The sequence below is a fragment of the Salvelinus alpinus genome, chromosome 31, assembly GCF_045679555.1.
Source record: "Salvelinus alpinus chromosome 31, SLU_Salpinus.1, whole genome shotgun sequence".
Classification (NCBI taxonomy): Eukaryota; Metazoa; Chordata; class Actinopteri; order Salmoniformes; family Salmonidae; genus Salvelinus; species Salvelinus alpinus.
The window spans coordinates 14,284,520-14,308,575 of record NC_092116.1 but is presented as its reverse complement, the minus strand read 5'-3'; the positions used below and the strand labels follow the sequence as shown (position 1 = coordinate 14,308,575).

The window sequence follows — 24,056 nt, the reverse complement described above, 5'->3', positions numbered from 1 at the left end:
TTAGTTGAGAACGACAGGGTGTTGTCCAGGATCACGCCAAGGTTCTTAGCACTCTGGGAGGAGGACACAATGGAGTTGTCAACCGTGATGGCGAGATCATGGAACGGGCAGTCCTTCCCCGGGAGGAAGAGCAGCTCCGTCTTGCCGAGGTTCAGCTTGAGGTGGTGATCCGTCATCCACACTGATATGTCTGCCAGACATGCAGAGATGCGATTCACCACCTGGTTATCAGAGGGGGGAAAGGAGAAGATTAATTGTGTGTCGTCTGCATAGCAATGATAGGAGAGACCATGTGAGGATATGACAGAGCCAAGTGACTTGGTGTATAGCGAGAATAGGAGAGGGCCTAGAACAGAGCCCTGGGGGACACCAGTGGTGAGAGCACGTGGTGCGGAGACAGATTCTCGCCACGCCACCTGGTAGGAGCGACCTGTCAGGTAGGACGCAATCCAAGCGTGGGCCGCGCCGGAGATGCCCAGCTCGGAGAGGGTGGAGAGGAGGATCTGATGGTTCACAGTATCAAAGGCAGCCGATAGGTCTAGAAGGATGAGAGCAGAGGAGAGAGAGTTAGCTTTAGCAGTGCGGAGCGCCTCCGTGACACAGAGAAGAGCAGTCTCAGTTGAATGACTAGTCTTGAAACCTGACTGATTTGGATCAAGAAGGTCATTCTGAGAGAGATAGCAGGAGAGCTGGCCAAGGACGGCACGTTCAAGAGTTTTGGAGAGAAAAGAAAGAAGGGATACTGGTCTGTAGTTGTTGACATCGGAGGGATCGAGTGTAGGTTTTTTCAGAAGGGGTGCAACTCTCGCTCTCTTGAAGACGGAAGGGACGTAGCCAGCGGTCAAGGATGAGTTGATGAGCGAGGTGAGGTAAGGGAGAAGGTCTCCGGAAATGGTCTGGAGAAGAGAGGAGGGGATAGGGTCAAGCGGGCAGGTTGTTGGGCGGCCGGCCGTCACAAGACGCGAGATTTCATCTGGAGAGAGAGGGGAGAAAGAGGTCAAAGCACAGGGTAGGGCAGTGTGAGCAGATCCAGCGGTGTCTTTTGACTTAGCAAACGAGGATCGGATGTCGTCGACCTTCTTTTCAAAATGGTTGACGAAGTCATCAGCAGAGAGGGAGGAGGGGGGAGGAGGGGGAGGAGGATTCAGGAGGGAGGAGAAGGTGGCAAAGAGCTTCCTAGGGTTAGAGGCAGATGCTTGGAATTTAGAGTGGTAGAAATTGGCTTTAGCAGCAGAGACAGAAGAGGAGAATGTAGAGAGGAGGGAGTGAAAGGATGCCAGGTCCGCAGGGAGTAGTAACCACACAACTGACCACAACCACATTATTGCACCACACAACTACTGACCACAGCACCAGAACTACAGACCACAACTGCCCATAACTACAAGCACACATCTACTGACCACAACACAACTAGAGACCATAACTACTGACCACAACCAATTACTGACCTGAACAGCACAACTAGAGACCATAACTACTGACAACCTCTGACCAAGACTACAACTACTAACCACACAACTACTGAACCACACTACTACCACAATTACTAACCACAACACCACACAACTACTGGCCACAACTAATGATCACAAAACAAATACTGACCACAAGCATGCAACTACAGACCATAGCTACTGAAAACAACTACTGGCCACAATCACACAACTACTGAAACACAACTTACCACAAAACTACTCACCACAACCACACACCTACTCACCACAACCACACAATGAGACCACAACTCCAGACCACAACCACAGAACTACTGAACCACAACTACTGTCCACTACTACTGAACCACACACCTGCTTAACAAAACTACTGACCCTGACCACAACGAGACCACAACTACATGAATACTGACCACAACCACACAGCTGCTATTGACCACAACTACAGGCCACAACAACACAACTACTGAACCACAACTTACCACAAAACTACTGACCACAACTTCTGACCACAACCACACAACTACTGACAACCTCTGACCAAGACTACTGACCATAACACCACAACTACTGAGCCACACTACTACCACAACCACAACACTACTGAACACAATTACTAAGCACAACACTACTGACACACCATACAACTACTGACCATACAACTACTGGCCACAACAACAGAACTACCGACCATAACTACTGAAAACAACTGAACCACAATTTACCACAAAACTACTGAACACAACCACGCACCTACTCACCAAAACTACTAACCACAACCACATGACTCCTGACCACAACTACTGAACCACACACTTGCTTAAGAAAAACTACTGACCACAACCACAAAACTACTGACCACAACTGACCAAAATGACTGACCACAACCAACCAACTACTTACCACACAGCCACACAATGAGACCAAAACTCCAGACCACAACCACTAAACCACACAACTACTGAACCACACAACTACTGACCACAAGCAGACATCTACTGAACCACACAATGAGATCACAACTCTAGACCACAACCACATGACTACTGACCACAGCCACAACTATTGAACCACAAACCTGCTTAACTAAATTACTGACCACAACAACAAAACTGACCACAATAAAACATCTACTTACTACACAACTACTGACCACAACCACACAGAGACCATAACTCCAGACCACAGCCACATGACAACTGATCACAACCAACCAACTACTGACCACATCCACATGAGACCACAACTCCTGACGGAAACTCCAGATGACAACCACATGACTACTGACCACAACCACACAGCTGTTATTGACCACAACTACTGACCACAATACCAGAACTACAGACCACAACACCAGAACTACAGACAACAACTGACCATAGCTACTGACCACAACCACACAGCTGCTACTGACCACAACTAACCACAAAACTACTAACCATAACCATACAACTACCGAACCACACCTATTTAACACACCTACTGACCACAACTACTGAACCACACAACTACACAATGAGACCACAACCACACAACTACTGACCACAAAACTGACCACAACCATACAACTACTGAACCACACACCTACTTACTAAAACGACTGACCACAACCACACAGCTGCTACTGACCACAAAACTACTGACCATAACCATACAACTACTGAACCACACACCTACTTAACAAAACTACTGACCACAACCACAACTACTGAACCACACAACTACTGATCACAATTACAAATCACACAATGAGACCACAACCACACAACTGCTACTGACCACAACTACTGAACCACATACCTACTTACCAAAATTACTGACCACAACCACACAACTACGGACCACAATTACTAACCACACAACTGACCACAACCACATTATTGCACCACACAACTACTGACCACAGCACGAGAACGACAGACCACAACTGCCCATAACTACAAGCACACATCTACTGACCACAACACAACTAGAGACCATAACTACTGACCACAACCAATTACTGACCTGAACAGCACAACTAGAGACCATAACTACTGACAACCTCTGACCAAGACTACAACTACTGAACCACACTACTACCACAATTACTAACCACAACACCACACAACTACTGGCCACAACTAATGATCACAAAACAAATACTGACCACAAGCATGCAACTACAGACCATAGCTACTGAAAACAACTACTGGCCACAATCACACAACTACTGAAACACAACTTACCACAAAACTACTGACCACAACCACACACCTACTCACCACAACCACACAATGAGACCACAACCACAGAACTACTGAACCACAACTACTGTCCACTACTACTGAACCACACACCTGCTTAACAAAACTACTGACCCTGACCACAACGAGACCACAACCACATGAATACTGACCACAACCACACAGCTGCTATTGACCACAACTACAGACCATAACCACTGAAAATAAGGACACATCTGACCACAACCACACACCTACTTACCACAACTACTAACCCACTCAACTAATGACCACAGCTAGACCACAACCACAGAACGACTGACCACAACTTCTGAACCACACACCTACTTAACAAAACTACTGACCACACAACTACTGACCACAACCAATCAACTACTGACCACAACCACAACTACAGACCCCTGACCACAACTATGGACGCACACACCTACTTACCTACTGACCACAACTACTGAACTACACACATACCTACTTACCACAACCACACAACTACTGACCACTACTACTGGCTAGGGTTTGGCATTTGAAATGATCACTTTCGAATAATATCATTAAAGTAACACTTTTTAAACTTCTTCCGCTACCACAAACTACTTTTAAAAGAGCCTTACCAAGCCCCACAACTTTACTTGTAAAGTTAACATCTAGTTATTGGTTGTGATTACAGGGTAGTAGGAAACTAAATTGTAGGTGTGTCAAACAAATAATTAAAGTACACAAACATTCATTTTCATGGAACTAGACAGACCCACCACCTGCCACAGATTGCTGGAAGAGGATTCTCATATTTGCACAACAATGAAAAGACAACTCAAACAAGAGCTAGAGATGGTTCGCTATCAGTAATGTACAAACAATTTTTAAACTTTCTTCAAAATAAGATCACACCATCCACATAAAAACAGGGTTTGTTGATATTTTAATACCGTTTTTGAACATTTCAGTTGATTCTGTTTGGCAATGTAAAAACTATCCATAGCAACTAAAACCAGGAGAAAACCCCATAGAAACAAACCCAAGAAAATAACCCATCCCAGGCATTTAATTTAACACAAGGTTATCACATTAAAATGACGTACAGTGCCTTCAGAAAGTATTCAGACCCCTTGACTTATTCCACATTTTGTTGTTACAGCCGGAATTCAAAATGGATTAAAGTCTCACCACCTCTCCCACCAAGTGAAAGTACATTTTTTGAAAATTAAACAGAAATATCTCATTTACATACATATTCACATGTCTGAGTCAATACTTTGTAGAAACACCATTGACAGCGATTACAGCTGTGAGTCTTTCTGGGTAAGTCTCTAAGAGCTTGCCACACCTGGATTGTATTATTCAAGCTCTGTTAAATTGATTGTTGGTCATTGCTAGACAACCATTTGCAGCTCTTGCCATAGATTTAAGTATATTTAAGTCAAAACGTCTTGGTAAGCAACTTCAGTGTAGATTTGGCCTTGTATTCTAGATTATTGTCCTGATGAAAGGTGAATTAATCTCCCAGTGTCCGGTGGAAAGCAGACTGAACCAGGTTCTTCTAGGATTTTGCCTGTGCTTAGCTCCATTGTTTCTTTTTCATCCTGATAAACTCACCAGTCCTTAACGATTACAAGCATACCCATAACATGATGCAGCCACCACTATGCTTGAAAATATGGCAAGTGGTACTCAGTAATGTGTACTGTATTGCAATTTTCCCCAAACATTAGACTTTTATATTCAGGACAGAGGGAATTGCTTTGCCACATTTCTTAAGTGCCTTGTTACAAACAGGATGCATCTTTTAGAATATTTTTTATTCTGTACAGGCTTCCTTTTCTCTGTCAGTTAGGTTAGTATTGTGGAGTAACTACAATGTTGTTGATCCATCCTCAGCTTCCTATCACAGCCATTAAACTCTAACTGCTTCAAAGTCACCATTGACCACATGGTGAAATCCCTGAGCAGTTTCCTTCCTCTCCTGCAACGGAGTTAGGAAGCACGCCTGTATCTTTGTAGTGACTAGATGGTGTATCAATTCACCCAAAGTGTAATTAATAACTTCACCATGCTCAATTCAATGTCTGCTCTAAAAAAAAAAAGATGTATTCAACCCATCAATCAATAGGTGCCCTTCCCTACGAGGCATTGGAAAACCTCCCCGGTCTTTGTGGTTGAATCAGTGTTTGAAATTCACTGCTCGACTGAGGGACCTTACAGATCATTTCCTGTGTGGGGTACAGAGATGAGGTACTCATTCAAAAAGTATATTAAACACTATTGGACACATAATATTCCTTGCAACTTGTGAAGCACATTTTTACTCCTGAACTTAGACTTGCCATAACAAAGTGGTTGAATACTTATTGACTGAAGACATTTCAGCTTTTAATTTTTCATTAATTTGTTAATTTATGAAAACATAATTCCACTTTGACATGTGTAGTCCAGTCATAAAAACATCTCAGTGTAATCCATTTTAAATTCAGGCTGTAACACAACAACATGTGGAGAAAGTCAAGGGCTATGAATAATTTCTGAAGGCACTGTAGTGTCAGTGACATTCAAAGCTTTCAGTTACAGCTATACTGTATCCTTAGAATTCAATGTATGTTAATAGTTGACGGGATGATATTGACAGTCCATACATCTTGTAGTCCATAATTTGTTTGACACATTAAAATTACTCAATAGTTTGTTCGTTGTTGCAGTGAGTCCCTTCAGTTGCTTTGAACCATGGGACACATTTTCAGTAACATCAGGAGTGGTTATTAAAAAGAAAATAGACAAAGTACAAAAAGTGCAAGTTTTCATTCAGACATGCTTTGAAATCAATGAAGAAGGAGAGAGAATGCAACAACGCAGGCTCTTTCAGGAAGTAGACAGACAAGCTTCATGCTCACGCTTTTGATTGGGTACACAACTAGGAAGGAGTCGTGTGATTGGCATTGAGAAAGGACTCATCTTTATATCTGTGCCATTATAGCAAGCTCAATTTTTATATAGTCAATTTTCTTCACGATTGGCTGATCCTGGTTGGTCATCAGCCAATGAAGTTGGAAGTCCCTCCCAGTTGACTACATTAAAATGGTGGAAGCCCTCAATGGCACTGCTCATGCCAAAACTGCCTTTTGGCCACTAGAGGCCTCTATAATTTTCTATGGTGATTGGGTATGCAACCAGGAAGGAGTGAATGCCAATTTAGTGGAGAACAACGTTCAGAGCTTTTTGCAGATAGAAATATAAAAAAACAGAACAGACACAATTTGTGTGGTGAAGAGAACGACATCAATCTCTTAGAAAACATTCTGAAAACTCTGAATGTTGTACTTTTCTGAATATAATCTGAGTAGCTTGGGTGTCAGTCTGAATCTGATTTTATCAGACTTGAGCTCGTCTTAGCATTATAAATAAATGGATAGAGTCCGGCACCCAGGTTATTGTAGCAGAGCAAAAACCAAAAGAGCTACGTTGTTACCAAAACGAGCCCTTTGAGGAAGAATGAGGCGTAAAAAAACTGCAAACAAAGAAAAACACTGCAGACAGACATCCCAAAGAAAAAGAACATGGATACTGGAGGAGGGATGCACTGATGTCATCAACAGCCTGGGCCTAGATGGGAGGTCTGAACAGCGCACCTATACCAGTCTTCATTCTCGCATCTTCGACAACTCGAGTGGAAAATTGCAATTGCTCCAGAACAGAGCAGCACGTATTGCACTTAGATGTACACAGAGGGTGAATATCAGTGGTATGCATGTCAATCTCTTTTGGCTCAAAGTTGAGGATTGATTGACTGCATCACTATTGGTCTTTGTGTGAGGTGATGATGGGTTAAAAAGGTACTGAACTGTCCATTCAAGCAGTTGGTACACAGTTCAGTACCACTCAAGACATGCAGCCAGAGGACTCTTCATAGTCCCCAGGTCCAGAACTGAGGCTGGGAAATGCACAGTATTAAATTAGAGCCATGACTACATGGAACTCTGCCACCCCAGATAATGTTATCAGCCAGCCTTAAAACCAGATAAAAAATAAAAAACACCTCACGATGCAGACTGTGGAGAGACAGACATTTTTATATGTATTGTATTATGTATATTATTTGTTTTTTGTTTCGACCCCCGGAAGAGTAGCCACTGCCTTGGAAGCGGCTAATTGGGGATCCTAATAAAATACTTAAATACTTTTCAGAGTCAACTGCCGACAACATTGTCACCCAGTTTCATCCATGTAGAATCTGTAGTAGGAAGTTTAACTCCGTACAACTCAACCCCTCGCGGGACAGTAGTAGTCCACCGCCTTTGACAGTCATTCACGTCCCCATAGTCTCATTACATTACCCACAATCCCCCAAACCCGACGACACCTGGGTACATCCATAAATTACTCCGCGGGTTGTCATAGGCCTTAAATCCCCCAATCGTAGGTCCTTTCCGGTTCCGTCAGCCCCCCATGTTTCTTGTCCTAACTAGTGGTTGAACTTGAAGTGGTAGTTGCCGCCGGACTCGTAGGGGTTGAAGTGGAAGGGCCATCCTTGGCCACCCTGACCCCCTCCTCCACCCTGCTGGCTCTCTGGGTCCAGGGGGTCCTCGCCCGAGTCAAATTTCTGACGCATTTCTACAGGGGATGGAGAGATGTGCGAATAAGCAACAAGTTAATCTTGTTTCCGGCTAGGTTTTCAACAGAAATTTAGATTCCTGAAAACAGGATGTCATCATACTGCAAATAGGTTACAGCTTCCTAAATACAATCATACCAGGTATACATTTTCCAATATGGGAGGGGTTAATAGTACTCTTATCTACAAGCTTGACGAACACTATCAGGTGCATATACAGTAAAGTACAGTACCTGGGTCGGTGAGCACCTCTTTAGCAGAGGCGATGTCGATGAACCTTTTCTCCGCCTCCTTCTTCTCTGCCTCCTCTCTGAAGTTATCAGGATGCCACTGTTGGGCCAGCTTCCTGTACGCCTTGATGATTTCCTGTTTGTTGGCACTCCTGGAGAAAAATAACATAAGCTAAGGTAAAAAACTGTTTGAATACAAGGAGCAAATGCATTCCAATTTCCCTGAGGTTATCACACTGGTTGGTGAAAATTTGTTCAACATCATGAACTTCTCACTTGTACAATTGCTTAAAGATCACATAGACAGTAGATTATGTCAAAAGATTATGTTTTTAAGAAATATTTGAACAGGGCTCCATTCTCTAGGTCAGCCATACCTATTGACACCCAGGATCTTGTAATAGTCTCTCTTCCGAGAGAGCTTGAGCAGTTTCTGGGCTCGCTCTAGACCTTCCCTGATCTCATTGCTCTCCTTGTCAAACTCCCTCGCTTCCTGGTAGTCTTCCACCGCTAGAGCCGGAGGGAGGGAGAGGTAAAGAAAGAAAGGCAGAGACAGAAAGAAAGATCAAAATGGATACTTGACAAAGCTGGTCTACGATCCCATTGGGATTTGACCTCAGTAATCAGGACATTTACATATTTTACATGTTAGTCATTTAGCAGACACTCTTATCCAGAGCAACTCATCTTAAGATAGCTATCTGAGAACCATAAATCACAGTAAGTACATTCTTTCTCAATAAAGAAGATATCAGCAAAGTCAAAGCTAGTAAGAGGGGAAAAAGTGTTAGTTCAGGCTTTAGACTGGCTCCTGGCTACAAACACCGGGTTACATGGAAAGTTTGGGTTCCCCTAAGCTACAAAAAGCCCACAAGTAAACAAAGGCACTGTTTGAGTACTTGAGGGAGTGAAAAACAATGCAAAATAAAGTGTTATCATTCCATGCCATCATTCTCTCTGCTACAGTAATAGCATGGAGAAAGCAGTGGTTTAAAGTACTCAAGTAAAAATACTTTAAAGTACTACTTAAGTAGTTTACTATTTATATTTTTGACAACTTTTACTCCACTACATTCCTAAAGAAAATTATGTACTTTTTACTCCTTACATTTTCCCTGACACACAAAGGTACTTGGTACATTTTGAATGCTTAGCAGGACAGGAACATTTTCTAAATTCACGCACTCATCAAGAGAACATCCCTGGTCATCCCTACTGCAGACTCACTAAACAAATACTTTGTTTGTAAATGATGTCTGAGTGTTGAACTGTGCCTCTGGCTATCCGTAAATAAAAAATTAAATTGTGTCGTCTGGTTTGCTTAATATAAGAAATGTGTAATGATTTATACTTAAGTACATTTCAAACCAAATACTTTTAGACCTTTACTCAAGTAGTATTTTACTGGGTGACTCACTTGTACTTGAGTCATTTTCTTTTAAGGTATCTTTACTTTTACTCAAGTATGAAACATTGGGCACTTTTTACACCACTGGGTGAAAGTACCTTTCTCGTAGTCCTGGTTGAGGATGAAAGCCTCAGCTCTGTCTCGGAGGATGTTGATGTTGCGTGGGTCTCTCTGGTGGGCTTCAGAACAGATGTCTATTGCCTTAGCAGCCATCTTGTTCTGGTGGAGAAAAATGGAACAACGTATATTAAGCATTATTATTGGTTGCCAGTCCATTAGTAATTACTTAATCATTAAGTAATATAGTTTTTAAAAAGTTATGTGAAGTCAGCGGTAGTAAAAGTAATTATGAGAATTTGAACACACTACCATTGAATTTCTGACTTTAGTAGAAGAACAGGCCAAGCTATTACTATCAAATGACTATGGCTGAGGCCATGGTAACGGTCCACTCTATAGGTTAAATCTTTCTACAGTATGTGATGGGACCCACCTTGACCAGGCAGAAGCAGATCCTCTCATTGGCCTTGTTGGTGTAGTATGGCACATTAGGCTCTGTTCTCATCACTGACTCATACTTGTCTATGGCCTCCTGATACCTGAGAACAAACATTTAATAATATACATTTTAGAGCAACAAGAGATAAATACAACCACCATACAATAGTCATAACTAAAATCAACCAAAGTGGATACAAATACAAACTACCATTTAAGAACACATAGGAAGGCAGGGATTGATATTAAGGGTTGACCTATTGTCTGGGGCTGAGCAGTCGTACAAGTGGCCAGAGTAAACAGCCTGCTACTCAGTCCCAGTTGCTAATATATGCATATTATTAGTGTGTCATCTGATGAAGATCATCAAAGGTTAGTAATACATTTTCTCTATTTCTGCTTTTTGTGACTCTTGTCTTTGGCTGGAAAAATGGCTGTTTTTTTGTGACTTGGCGGTGACCTTACATAATCGTTTGTGGTGCTTTCGCTGTAAAGTCTTTTTGAAATCGGACACTGTGTTGGGATTAACAACAAGATTACCTTTAAAATGGTATGAGATACTTGTATGTTTGAGGAATTTTAATTATGAGATTTCTGTTGTTTGAATTTGGCGCCTTGCCCTTTCACTGGCTGTTGTCGTATCGATCCAGTTAACGGGATCGCAGCCATAAGAAGTTAAGTGAAATGCCAAACATTTATGAAAGTCGGGCAAGTTGACCCTGCTCAGATTCTTTTTACTGAACAAAATACAAAGAATTCCAGGACTGATCTTTCTGATTCCCCCACTATGTGTAGGCAAAAGGCAGACAATATATGCCTCTTCTGCATGTAAATAGCTTATTTACATTTTCGGGCAAGAAGCTGATTAAACAGCATGATCATTACACAGGTGCACTTTGTGCTGGGGACAATAAAATGTGAATTTAAAATATGCAGTTGTTACACAACACAATGCCACAGAGGTCTCAAGTTCAGGAAGTGTACAATTGGCATGCTGACTGCAGGAATGTCCACCAGAGCTGTTGGCAGAGAATTTAGGAGTATTTCTGTCTGTAATAAAGCCCTTTTGTGGAGTAAAAACCTCATTCTGATTGGCTGGGCCTGGCTCCCCAGTTGGTGGCTACACCCCTTCCCAGTCATGTGAAATCCACAGATTAGGGACTAATACATTCATTTAAAAAATGGACTGATTTAAAATGGACTGATTTCCTTATATGAACTCTACCTCAGTAAAAACATATACACTACCGTTCAAAAGTTTGGGGTAACTTAGAAATATCCTTGTTTTTGAAAGCAAAACATTTTTTCCATTAAAATAACATAAAATTGATCAGAAATATAGTGTTGACATTGTTCATGTTGTAAATGACTAGTGTTGCTGGAAACGGCTGATTTTTTATGGAATATGGAATATAGGCGTACAGAGGCCCATTATCAGCAACCATCACTCCTGTGTTCCAATGGCACGTTGTGTTAGCTAATCCAAGTTTATAATTTTAAAAGGCTAATTGATCATTAGAAAACCCTTTTGCAATTATGTTAGCACAGCTGAAAACTCTGTTCTAATTAAAGAAGCAATAAAACTTCTTTAGACTAGTTGAGTATCTGGAGCATCAGCATTTGTGGGTTTGATTACAGGCTCAAAATGGCCAGAAACAAAGGACTTTCTTCTGAAACTCGTCAGTCTATTCTTGTTCTTAGAAATTAAGGCTATTCCATGCGAGAAATTGCCAAGAAACTGAAGATCTCATACAACGCTGTGTACTACTCCCTTCACAGAACAGCTCAAACTGGCTCTAACCAGAATAGAAAGAGGAGTGGGAGGCCCCTGTGCACAACTGAGCAAGAGGACAAGTACATTTGAGTGTCTAGTTTGAGGAACAGATGCCTCACAAGTCCTCAACTGGCAGCTTCATTAAGTAGTACCCGCAAAACACCAGTGAAGAGGATGCTGGCCTTCTAGGCAGAGTTGCAAAGAAAAAGCCATATTTTAGACTGGACAATAAAAATAAAAGATTAAGATGGGCAAACGAACACAGACACTGGACAGAGGAAGCCCGGAAAAAAGTGTTATGGACAGACGAATCTAAGTTTAATGTGTTCAGATCACAAAGAAGAACATTAGTGAGATCTGTCAAGCATGGTGGAGGCAATGTGATGGTCTGGGGGTGATTTGGTGATGGTAAGTGGGATATTTGTAATGGGTAAAAGGGATCTTGAAGAAGGAAGGCTATCACTCAATTTTGCAATGCCATGCCATACCCTGTGGACAGCGCTTAATTGGTACCAATTTCCTTCTACAACAGGACAATGACCCAAAGCACAGCTCCAAACTATGCAAGAACTATTTAGGGAAGAAGCAGTCAGCTAGTATTCTGTCTATAATGGCGTGGCCAGCACAGTCACCGGATCTCAACCCTATTGAGGTGTTGTGGGAGCAGCTTGACCGTATGTTACGTAAGAAATGCCCATCAAGCCAATCCAAATTGTGGGAGGTGCTTCAGGAAGCACGGGGTGAAATCTCTTCAGATTACCTCAACAAATTGACAACTAGAATGCCAAAGGTCTGCAAGGCTGTAATTGCTGCAAATTGAAGAATCTTTGACGAAAGCAAAGTTAAGGACACAATTATTATTTCAATTAAAAATCTATATTTAAAACCTTGTCAATATCTTGACTATATTTCTTATTAAAAAATATATATATTGTATATATATATTTTTTTCCCCCTTCAGAGCAGGCTCAACTTGCATACAGTGGTACTGACCTTGCCTCCTCGATGTGCTCCTCGGCAGAGTCCAGCTGCTTGCTGAGCTTCTTCACCTGTTTGTAGTGCGAGAAACAGTCCTTGTCATCCTGGTCCAGCTTCAGACACTCTCGGACGTGACTGCACAGAGAGAGATTTACATATAATGTAAAGCGGATTGAGATTATTTTTCTTTTTCCCCATGAATTGAGTGATTATTCTTTACCAACTGACAAACCTCAAGTGCCATAATCAACCACAAATACAAAAACTCAAACCAATGTTGCTCTGAAGCCCAAAATCTCTTCATTTACATGCATTTGCTTGATAAACATGGTTTGCTTAAATCACACCTCCCCATTACTAATAAATTCCTAGTGAGAGTACCCTAGTGACTCCTGGTGCTCCCCCAGGTCATAGTGCAGATTGCTGAGCTTGAGGAAGGCAGCTCGGTTGTCATTCCTCAGCTGGGTGGTGGGAGTCAGGTCCTGGATGGCCTTCCTGGGATCTCCCAGGCGGATGTAGCATTCAGCCCGGAGCTCCCGAGACTCAGGGTCCCAGGGGGAGAGCTGAGGAGAAAGAGAGGTAAGGTCAGTGGTGTGAATTTTCCCTTTTTATGATTTGATACAAGACTGTTGAAGTATAGTACAGCACTGTTTGATGATGAAGGTATTGCTTAGGTGAAAATGCATTTCTTTCCATCCTCAGACTAGGCCCTGTGACAGAGGGAGCCCCTACCTCCATGACAAGGCCCAATTTCTAGGCCCTGCAGCAGAGCTAACCCCTACCTCCATGACCAGGCCCAATATCTGGCCCTGTGGTGGAGCTAGCCCCTACCTCTACGACGCGGTCCAGCACAGTGATGGTGGCGCTGTAGTCTCCTCTGTGGTGGGCCGCGTGGGCCTCCTCCCGCAGCTCCACCAGCTCGTTGGCCCTCATCAACTGGTCCCGCGCCTCCTCCTGGTCAGGGGAGCGCTGCAGCTGAGGAGGAGGAAGTAAATCAAATAGAAAGGTCAAGTTTCTGAAGAAACTGTGTGACATTTATTACAAGCTTATAATTATTATAAGAGATCACTCATATCAGGTCTAAAAATACATATCACCACACAACACATCAAGTCTAATCTAATCCTTCAGATTCCCTTTACCTTGCCCACATCACATAATTGCAGTAGCAAAATGATAATGAATGAGATTTTTTTTGAAGCGCAACATGAGACAGTGAAACGATACGATGATGGTATGAGCATTCGGAAAATACAGCAGTGAGATTTTGATTGAAAGAAGGATAAGGTAGAAATATATAGAAACATAATTAATAGTATGGTAGTAGTAGCATTCTAAAGTCAGCAAAATAAGAAACGTCCTCTCACTGTCAACTGCAGCATCTTAGGCATCTCACAGTACGGACATTGCAATTTATTGCCCTGGCCACATCTGCAGTCCTTACATTTACGCGACTTACAGTCCTCATGCCTCCTTGCAGCATGCCTAAGGTACGTTCACACAGATGAACAGGGACCCTGGGCATCTTTCTTTTGGTGTTTTTCAGAGTCAGTAGAAAGGCCTCTTTAGTGTCCTAAGTTTTCATAAATGTGACCTTAATTGCCTACTGTCTGTAAGCTGTTAGTGTCTTAACGACCGTTCCACAGGTGCATGTTCATTAATTGTTATGGTTCAAGCATGGGAAACAGTGTTTAAACCCTTTACAATGAAGATCTGTGAAGTTTTGTATTTTCACAAATGATCTTTGACAGGGTCCTGAAAAAGGGACTTTCTTTTTTTGCTGAGTTTAGTAGTTATATTTCTAAGCATCTAGACTTACCACAGTCTCAAAGTCCTCCCGAGCATCCTGGGTGTTGCCCTGCTTCAGGAGGATATTCCCTCTCTGCAGGCTGGCCTGGAAACATGGAGGAAGTTGGAGGGGGAGAGAGGGATGAATGTTGAAAGTAGGAGGAGAGAGAAACAATGAGGGAGAGAGCCAGAGAGGGTGACATAGGACACAAAGACAGAGAAAGATACAGGTAAACAGGCAGAGATAAATAGAGAAAGAAAGAGTTAATAACAATATCACAACATTGTGTCCATAACTGTGATTTATCATGACAACAGAGATGATATTATTGTTGATGACTGTCTGTGACCACTTACAGCCAGGAAGTCTGGTTTGAGCTGGATGGCTCTGGTCAGATCTGGAAGGGCTGATTTGGACTTCCCCATGGCCAGAAACACAGCTGCCCGCTTGTAGTAGGTGAGGTAGTTCTTAGAGTCTCCCTCTGAGGGGAGGCATAGGGTTGAATACATGACGTTAGTAGGTGATCACATACTTTAGATCTAGCTATTGTCATGTGGCTACATTGATTACATGGCCATACATTGACTGAAAGTGTGTAGGTATAAATGGTCAATGTGTTTATCTAAGTGAAAGGATGTATGACAAAGTTGGCATACAACGATTCATCCTTTGGAAGGACTGTGTTATGCAATGCAGCAGCCTGACTTACTTTTAAGAGAGGGTACTAACGGAGGGAGACAGACACAAAAGCTACAGGCTGAGATCTAAGGATGTTTGAGTTATGATAACGAGTGTCTGGTTGGTAACCTTACCCACTGCATAGTGGTAGTGGGACAAAGCCTCCGCCAGTTGACCGGCGGCCAACAGCTTACGGCCCATCTCCAAGTGCTGCTCAATCTCCACATGAGTTGCCCCCAAGACACCTGAAACAACACTTTGTGTGCGTGAGCCTCTAAAAGAAGGCCCCAAAGCAATACATATAGCTAGTTCAGCTAACCACATAGGAACTGACTTTAATGCAGGAAACAGTGTATGTTTTGTTGGGAAAGGGGATTTTCAAAAGACAAGTGGAAAACCAGCTAAGTTACAGCCAAAGGGTTTGGGTAGCCTAGTTAGCCTACAGCTAGTAGCAAGCAATGGGGGGCACACCTGATCATGCTGAACCCTATACAACCGGTCGTAGTTAAGGAAATGACTGAATACTTTAGTTACCAGTATTTTCTATGCACAATGCAGGCAGAACTTTTAGAACACAAAACACAAGCTAACTACCTTGTCTGTCTTGTCTTACCGTTCAACTGGATGTCCAGAATGACACAGAGCAGTGACAAGGAAGACAGGAACCCGTTGAGACCTTTCCGTCGACCCGACTCCATACTTGAATACTTCAAACTTCTCCCGGAGCTGTATATTTCACGTCTCTAATTATATTGTACGCTATCATTTAAACTGTAATTTCCTTCATCGTGTTTCTTCCTGAACCTTTGAGGATAACAAGTGTTCCCATAGTCCGGTTAAGAAATAGTTCCGAGTGACACAGTGGAACGCCACTGGAAGGTTCCTACAATTTCCTTGCGAAGGACAACACAAGTTGTTTAGACAACGAAGAGTGAGCAAAAATATAGCATGAATCTAATATATTGTTCCCGTTTTCTCTACGTGGCATGACATTGAATAACTTCGGCAAATGTCAACAATAGGTGGTTTCTTAAGTGAAACTTCAACCGGTCCCGTTACTGGCCAACTCCTTCACTGATTCAAGCTGCCCTACATTTCTTTAGTGAAGTGCAGTTCGCGAACGGTTCATTCTTTTTGAACGATTCTTTTTACCGACTCGAGGTCATGATTCATTTTCTGATTGATTTGTTCATTTTAGTCGTTAGTTTAACTTGCTAGTGCTGGCATCAATGAGTCCTACAGCGTAGGCTGGCTACACGCTCCTCCGGCACAGAAGCTCCAGAGACATGATCAAACCACCAACTGTCTGTCATATACGCGCAAAGAAATAGATCATGAGCATAGAGAAGACAAAATACATGTTTAGAACTGATCATTGATCTCATGGTGCAAAAAATTATATATTATTGAACGTTATGACGGACACAGCGTTGTAGAACCAAAACATACACAGCCTCAGAGACATCTGCTCAACAAACCCGAACTCGAGAACGAATATTACGGGGGGCTGCAGTTCGCGAACGATATTGTGCTTATCACCCTCACGGCAGTCACGCAATACATTCCGCCAAGAGTCGTTCATAATCTAGTTCGGTTGCGACCATAACTAGACCTCGTTTCAAATGTATCATTCAATAAATAATATTTATTGTATGCCTAGAAATCAACAAATGTACATTGTTTAAAGCACACGTTTAAAAGTCTCAGTCACAAATTACAGCTCCATAAGCCCCCTTATGGCAGGGGCTCCAAAACTTTTTCACTCGGGCCCCCCTTCCAGCATTCGGGAACATCACGCACCCCTCTGCGCGCGCCACATCTATTTCTATGGGCACAAGCACAGTTCATAACACAAACTGTTCACACCCCTCTTGTTGGTGGGGAGAACTTTGCTGGTTTAAAGCTTATTTCCTGCAATTCTTCACATTTTGTCATGGGGTGCAAATAAAATGTTGCCGTTTTAAAGCAAATTTTCTTGCAATTCTATACATTGTGCCACGTCTAATGTGTATTCATGTAATATATGAGAAGCTAAAAAACCTCAATAAAAATGGGCAAGTTCATCTGGACATTTCTGACAAGTTACAAATAGCTCTCTAAGATATGCAATGACTAACATGACAAGAGGAGCTGATGATGCACTACCCAGTTATGAAATTGCACCTTGAGATATGAACGAGAGAGCAAAATTACATTCTACTATTAAGACTTTCAAGAGTAAGTTTAAAGACACCCCCCATGGTGAATGAGATGTGAACGAGAGGCTTGTAGAATCGTGACTCTTTCGAGTTTTCAGTTCATTATTCGCCAGTAGGGCAGTAGGGGGTCCTGTGTGCTCTGGTCATAAATGAAAGAAATGAGTCGAAAGATTCGTTCTCTGGACTGAACGAGTCGAAAATATCCGAGTCAGTAATAAGAGCCGAAACCATTACTAATTTATGTGCGGTGAATGGCCACTGGCCAGTCCTAGCAGCACACATCCTTGTTGCCTACAAACGTGGGGCAGTCTCATTGGTTGAACTATTTTAGCTCGTACACGAAACTCCCATGTCCTTGTATGGTACAGAATGCCGTCACTGCACATACAGTGGAAACACCAGAAATAAGCACACAAGGAAATTCATTGATAGGCCTACCCTATGTCTAATTTTCTGTGGTAGTAATAAACATATGTTTGACGATGTTCATTCCTTATTAGATACAAAAAAAAAATGAATTTGAGTATATAAAGAGGAATTTTATTGGTTGGAATTATAAAAAACTAAAACAAACATTCAGAATGGCATATGACCACCACACCAGCAGTGTAGCCACGTGTAGGCCTAGGCCTACTCAGTTTGATCTCAGGCCTACCCAAAACATTTCCCAGAAATTATTTAATATAAATTGTGTTTTATCTAATTACATTTTTTTAACTAACGCATGTGAGATTTATTTTCTATTGGTAATTTTATTATAATGTAATTGGCTTCCGACTATTAGTTACATAAAAAAAAATAATCATACCGTAATTTACCTCAACAATCTGGCAACGTCACGTGGCTAAACTTTGTAGCGCATAAGCTAGCAAGCTCTACCATGCTAGCTTACTTGAATTGACTTACCAGCTAAGGTAATTTAGTAGTTCTAGCAATGACAAACCAAATGTCGATCGCTAGGTTTTTCAAAAAAAGATGTCTGGAGGAAAAGGAGTGTGTGCCATTAAATAATTTAGATCAATCTACTGATAGCTTCCAGAATGAGACATTAACAGGTGGCGACAGGATAGAAACAACCGCAATCGCCATCACAACCGCCAATGCCACGTTGAGCCAGGCATGCTTGCCTACCCCACCGTCTCCTCTCGTTCTTGATGCTGCGGGCGGGGGTGAACCTGCAGTAGGTCCACCGACAGATTTGTCTGCCGTTGATGAACCAGCAAAGTCCCCTTCAAGTATGATAAATGGCAAATCACGCTGCTTCTCTTCAAGGTGGTATGACTAGTTCGTGTGGATTGAGTACAGTAAAGCAAAATATGCAATTCATTGTACGTTTTGTAGGCACTTTCCTGGGGCAAATGTCGAATTCATATTTATACAAGATGGATTTAAAAACTGGAAACTCACAAGAAATGCTTGTTGCAAACACGAGAATAGCAAATGACATGCTAGTGCCCTGGCAAAATGTTCATCCTACAAGGCGACCCATGGGCCTAGAAGTTGTGGGACTGTGTTGAACCAAATACATGGTGATGCAAACATGGATTTTATAGAAAGAAACTATGCACATGTTAAAGTGGTCATAGATATTGTTCTAATGTGTGCAAAGCAGGATATTCTACTCAGAGGTCATATAGAAATTGAAGAGGGCATCAATAAAGGTAACTTTTTAAGAAATCTTCAATTTCATCTCAAAGTATGACTCAGAAATACAAAACAGGCTTAATGAGCTACCTCACAATGCCACGCTTATTAGCCCCGAAATTCAGAACGAGTTGCTGGAGTGTGCAGCATCATTGTTACTGTGCAGGATAAAAGATAAAGTTCATTCTGCGCCTTCCACGTATTTTGCCATACTAGCAGATGAATATAAAGATCAATCTAAAGGAGAACTTATTGCTGTGTGCATCCGATGCGTTTATGCTGGAATGATTAAAGAAAGAGCTGTTGGGTTTATGGAAACCGCTGACTTGTCTGTACAAGGAGTTTCTCGGAAAGTACTTGAAGTGTTGCAGCCCCTGGAGTTGGATCCCACTCGGTGTGGATTTTTGTTTCGATGGCACTTCAGTCATGTCAGGGAACAGAGGGGTACATGTCTTACTAAAGCAAACATTAAAGCAAGCAGTATATGTGCATTGCAACTCCCACCGTCTGAATTTGGTTTTGTGCACCGCGGCAAAAGTGTCGGGACTTGTCATTCCTTTTTTTGACACAGTAAACCAGCTACACACATTCATGAAGTGGATCCCACAGATGCTCGATTCATAGAAGTACAGAAAGAGTTGCATCCCAATAGACCATGTATCGAGCTAGAAAGATCCACGGATGTACGGTGGAGTTCAAAATCAGGGTCTGTGAGTAAAGTGCTGTTACTGCTAGATGTCATTTCATAGGTTCTTGCAGAGTTTTCAGAGGCTTGTGGACAAACCAAATTAGAAGCCGATGCCCTCTTACAACAAATCCAGAACAAGACGTTTTTATTCCTGTTAGTCCCATTTAGTAAATTGTTTGACACTAGTGATTTTGCTACAAAGGGATTACAAAGCTCTACATTATCTGTGACGGACTGTATTGGTTTAATTGAAATCCTCAAAAGCAGCTTTTCTACGTTCAAAGAACTCAGGGGGAGAATTTGATAAAGTTCTCAAGCTAACTGAAGAGATGATGATTAAGCATGATATTAGTAATTGGGATGTGAGTGCATCACGGCAGCGAAAACTGCCTGTAAAATTGGCAGTGTAGTCACAACTTCATTAGGGAAAACATCCAGCATCAAGAGTGATTGTGACCTGAGGCAACTTTGGAACAATATTCTAGACAAACAGATTACTGAGTTAAACTCAAGATTTCAAGAAGACACATACAGGATCGTGCAAGCGGCAGCCTCCTTTTCCAAAAAATCCCAAACCTGCGGCCTTAAAGAGCAGCTGAAGACCACATGCGACCATTATGCAATATCAATTGAGGATGCTGAATTCACTGTTTTTATTCAGCAGTTGAGTGGCAAAATGAACATGGGAAAGAGTGACGTATCCTCCATAATGAGTGTACTTGACAGCTGCCCATATGATATTTTCCCTAATATAAACTTTCTGTTAAGGATCATTGTCACACTTCCAATGACAACATGCAGTGTGGAGAGACTTTTCTCAACAACAACTAGGATAAAAAATCCTCTTCGCACATCAATGACAAGCGCCCAGCTGAACCACTTCAGTTTGCTGTCTTTTGAGCGTCAACTGACAGATACATTGGATTATGATGAAATCATCACCATATTCAACTCAAAGCCTCGCTGTCTGCGCCTTGTGATGTAGGTCACGCCTTATGATGCGTCTACTAAAGGTAAGGTACCATTTTATAGTACTACTGCCCGCCGTGGTATAAATTGTAACATCAAATATAGGCTTGTTTGCCCATCGAGATTAAAGTGTGTCTAAAGATGAGTTTATGTTGTTGGCAAGTTGGCAACTGGTCTAGAATTACTGCCTTATTTTAATATGCTGGGATAGGTAATTATTTGTATATGTAACGAGGTTTCTCCAAGTACTATGCACTAGTATAAAACGATTGTATTACGAAATAATATACGGTGCACATCGCAAAATAAATTAAATAAGTCAATTTCAATTTTTAATTTTTTTTTTATAGACCTATCCCCCCCCCAAAATCTGGCTAAGCCCCTGCACACACACATCTCAGACATTATAAAACTGTACAAATGTAACAGTTTAACTTTAGTCCGTCCCCTCGCCCCGACCCGGGCGCAAACCAGGGACCCTCTGCACACATCAACAACAGTCACCCACAAAGCATCGTTACCCATCGCTCCACAAAAGGCACGGTCATTGCAGAGCAAGGGGAACCACTACTTCAAGGTCTCAAAGCGAGTGACGTAACCGATTGAAACGCTATTAACGCGCACCACCGCTAACTAGCTAGCCATTTCACATATGTTACACAAACAATACAAAACATCTCGATAACAGAAATACAAATCAATATATGAGAATCAATAAAGTTTGAATCTTCTGGTTATGACCTCCCCCTAGATCTAGAAGTTTGTACGTCAACAGATCATCAAGTGATTCCTTTTCCAAAGAAACAAACTACCTGATTGTCAATATGGAATGAGCCTATATCATTATGAAAATAAATGTGTGAAATGTACATATACTGTAATGAATGTTTCAATTATAAGGCAATCCATCTTATGCTCATTATTTTACAGGCAATATGTTTGCACAGCGCACAACAACATAACTAACTGACACTTCTTCATTATGAGATGATTCCAACTCAAAGACATGATCATATAGGCTACAGCAGGGGTGTCAAACTCATTTTGGGCTGCATTCGGTCTTCAACGAGGTCCGGAGGGTCCCAGTGAAAATTGGTTATATTTCCTCGCTGTCAAAATTTGCAAAAAATTATCCATTTGTTTTGGGGAATTTTCCATGCTCCCTGACTGTCTAGCTTTCATTTTGGTAATTATTAGCATAGCTGCGGGAAGTAAGGGTGCTGGTAAATTTAAATAATTTAACCAAAATTATACAAAATAATCTTGCCAAAATTATACAAATAATCTTGCCAAAATTATTACAAATATTTCCCCCCAAAATTGTGTAAAGTTCGGGTAACCTTAGCGAAATTTGCTAATTGTCAAGGTCATTGTTTTTATTTTAAAAGTAACTCAATTACTTTTACTCTGAGTACTTTTTACTTTCATTTTAGTTGTTTTTTACATGAGTAGTTTTACTTTACTTGAGTAAAATGTCATTGAAGTAATAGTACTTCTACTTGACTAGGATATTTTAGTACTTTTCCCACCCCTGCTGTAAACCACGCACAAAGTGGCTGGACTCAACTCAATGCAGATTAATGTCCTGCACACAGCAATAGACTGTATGGGAGTACAGCATGTTCTGAGCAATAGGAAAGTTCACAGTTTTTGTGTCCTCAGCTGTGGTAGAGTTTCAAATTATAGATTGTGCTTCTAAAGTTGTTGATTTGTGTGTTCCTTATTTGTTAATCTTTTGCTTAAAAAAATTGTATTACAGTATATCTACAATTTGTAATTTTAATAACTGTTTAGACTGTAGTAATGTTGTAACATGAATTGTTATTGTTAGAAGTATTTGCACCTTTAGAAAATGAACAGATTCTGTAATATAGAGAATGTAGAAAAAAATAACCAAATAAGAAATCACTCACTGGGTAAATAAAATATTAAATAATGATTATTCAGCAATAAAGTAAACGAGAACCCACTACCGGGTCCGAAATACATGAATAACCATAACCCAGCAAAAGAGTAAAAAGCAACTCACTGCTGGATCAAAATACCACATTTTTGGGTAAACCAAGTAACCAATGTGTTGGGTCATTCACATAATCCAAGAGTGCTGGGTCAAAATAACCCAGTTCTGCACTGTAAAACGTTCCCTTGTAAATCTACAGCATTATACTGGCACTAGAGTTGCCAGCTTAATGCTGTAATTTTGGCGGTCCTGTTCTGTGAGCTTTTATGTGAACTGGCCTACCAGTTGGCGGCTGAGCATCTTATAGAAAAATAAGTAATTTAAAGTCCGAAGTATGTCACATAAATAGACATCAAAATCACTCAATCATCCTAACATAATACAACATATAATGGTCTTATTTAGCAAATAAGTGTTCAGTTTCAACTTAACCATGATCATACTGTATATGTAATTTGTGTCTTTTCAGGTCTTAAAGGTTAGTAAAAATGTATGCACTATTACATTTTGTCATTACCACCACATTCTGTCCTCACCATCACAGATCATTATGTGGTGGGAATGACGATTTTACAGTATTTGGGCATAAATAGCAGGGATTCTAGCATGCTAACTCCAGTTGAACAGCTAGCATACAATGTATCCTAAATACATTTTTAAAAATGAAATTAGAGCCTATTTGCTAATGACTTTCAATATATCTTCTCAAGTCATATTTACCTTTTTTCCCCCTATAATTTTCCGGCATCAAAATTTGAATCTCTCTTCATGACATCGATGTGTTGCACTGTTACTATTCATATCCATGATAACCAAGTACACAAACTTTTGAAATAACGTTGTAATTTGCTTGTCATGGTGGTAATGACACAATACTTATTAAGAGGACTGTGTTTTGTGTAAAACAAATAAATAAATATAAAGTTACAAATGGCTTAT

General features: G+C 41.3%; 1 protein-coding gene across 1 annotated transcript; it reads right to left on the bottom strand.

Moving 5' to 3' along the window:
- Nucleotides 1–7,741: 7,741 nt before the first annotated feature.
- dnajc3b (DnaJ (Hsp40) homolog, subfamily C, member 3b) lies at nucleotides 7,742–16,727 on the bottom strand. The gene is made up of 12 exons (XM_071377722.1): nucleotides 16,272–16,727; nucleotides 15,793–15,903; nucleotides 15,337–15,461; nucleotides 15,011–15,085; nucleotides 14,023–14,166; nucleotides 13,573–13,754; nucleotides 13,207–13,326; nucleotides 10,435–10,540; nucleotides 10,040–10,160; nucleotides 8,911–9,043; nucleotides 8,537–8,685; nucleotides 7,742–8,302 (listed from the first exon to the last, which is right to left on the bottom strand). Exons 1-12 carry the CDS (start codon nucleotides 16,354–16,356, stop codon nucleotides 8,154–8,156), a joined length of 1,500 nt encoding a protein of 499 aa, XP_071233823.1. The 5' UTR covers nucleotides 16,357–16,727; the 3' UTR covers nucleotides 7,742–8,153.
- Nucleotides 16,728–24,056: the final 7,329 nt, after the last annotated feature.

Bases quoted from the DNA above. Each gene is read 5' to 3' on its own strand.
- dnajc3b (XM_071377722.1), bottom strand. From the start codon at position 16,356: ATGGAGTCGGGTCGACGGAAAGGTCTCAACGGGTTCCTGTCTTCCTTG. The intron at 13,755-14,022 runs GTAGGGGCTAGC...CTTTCTCCTCAG, and splicing joins TGCTGGACCGCGTCGTAGAG to CTCTCCCCCTGGGACCCTGA. The intron at 9,044-10,039 runs GTACTTTCACCC...CTCCGGCTCTAG, and splicing joins CAACCAGGACTACGAGAAAG to CGGTGGAAGACTACCAGGAA.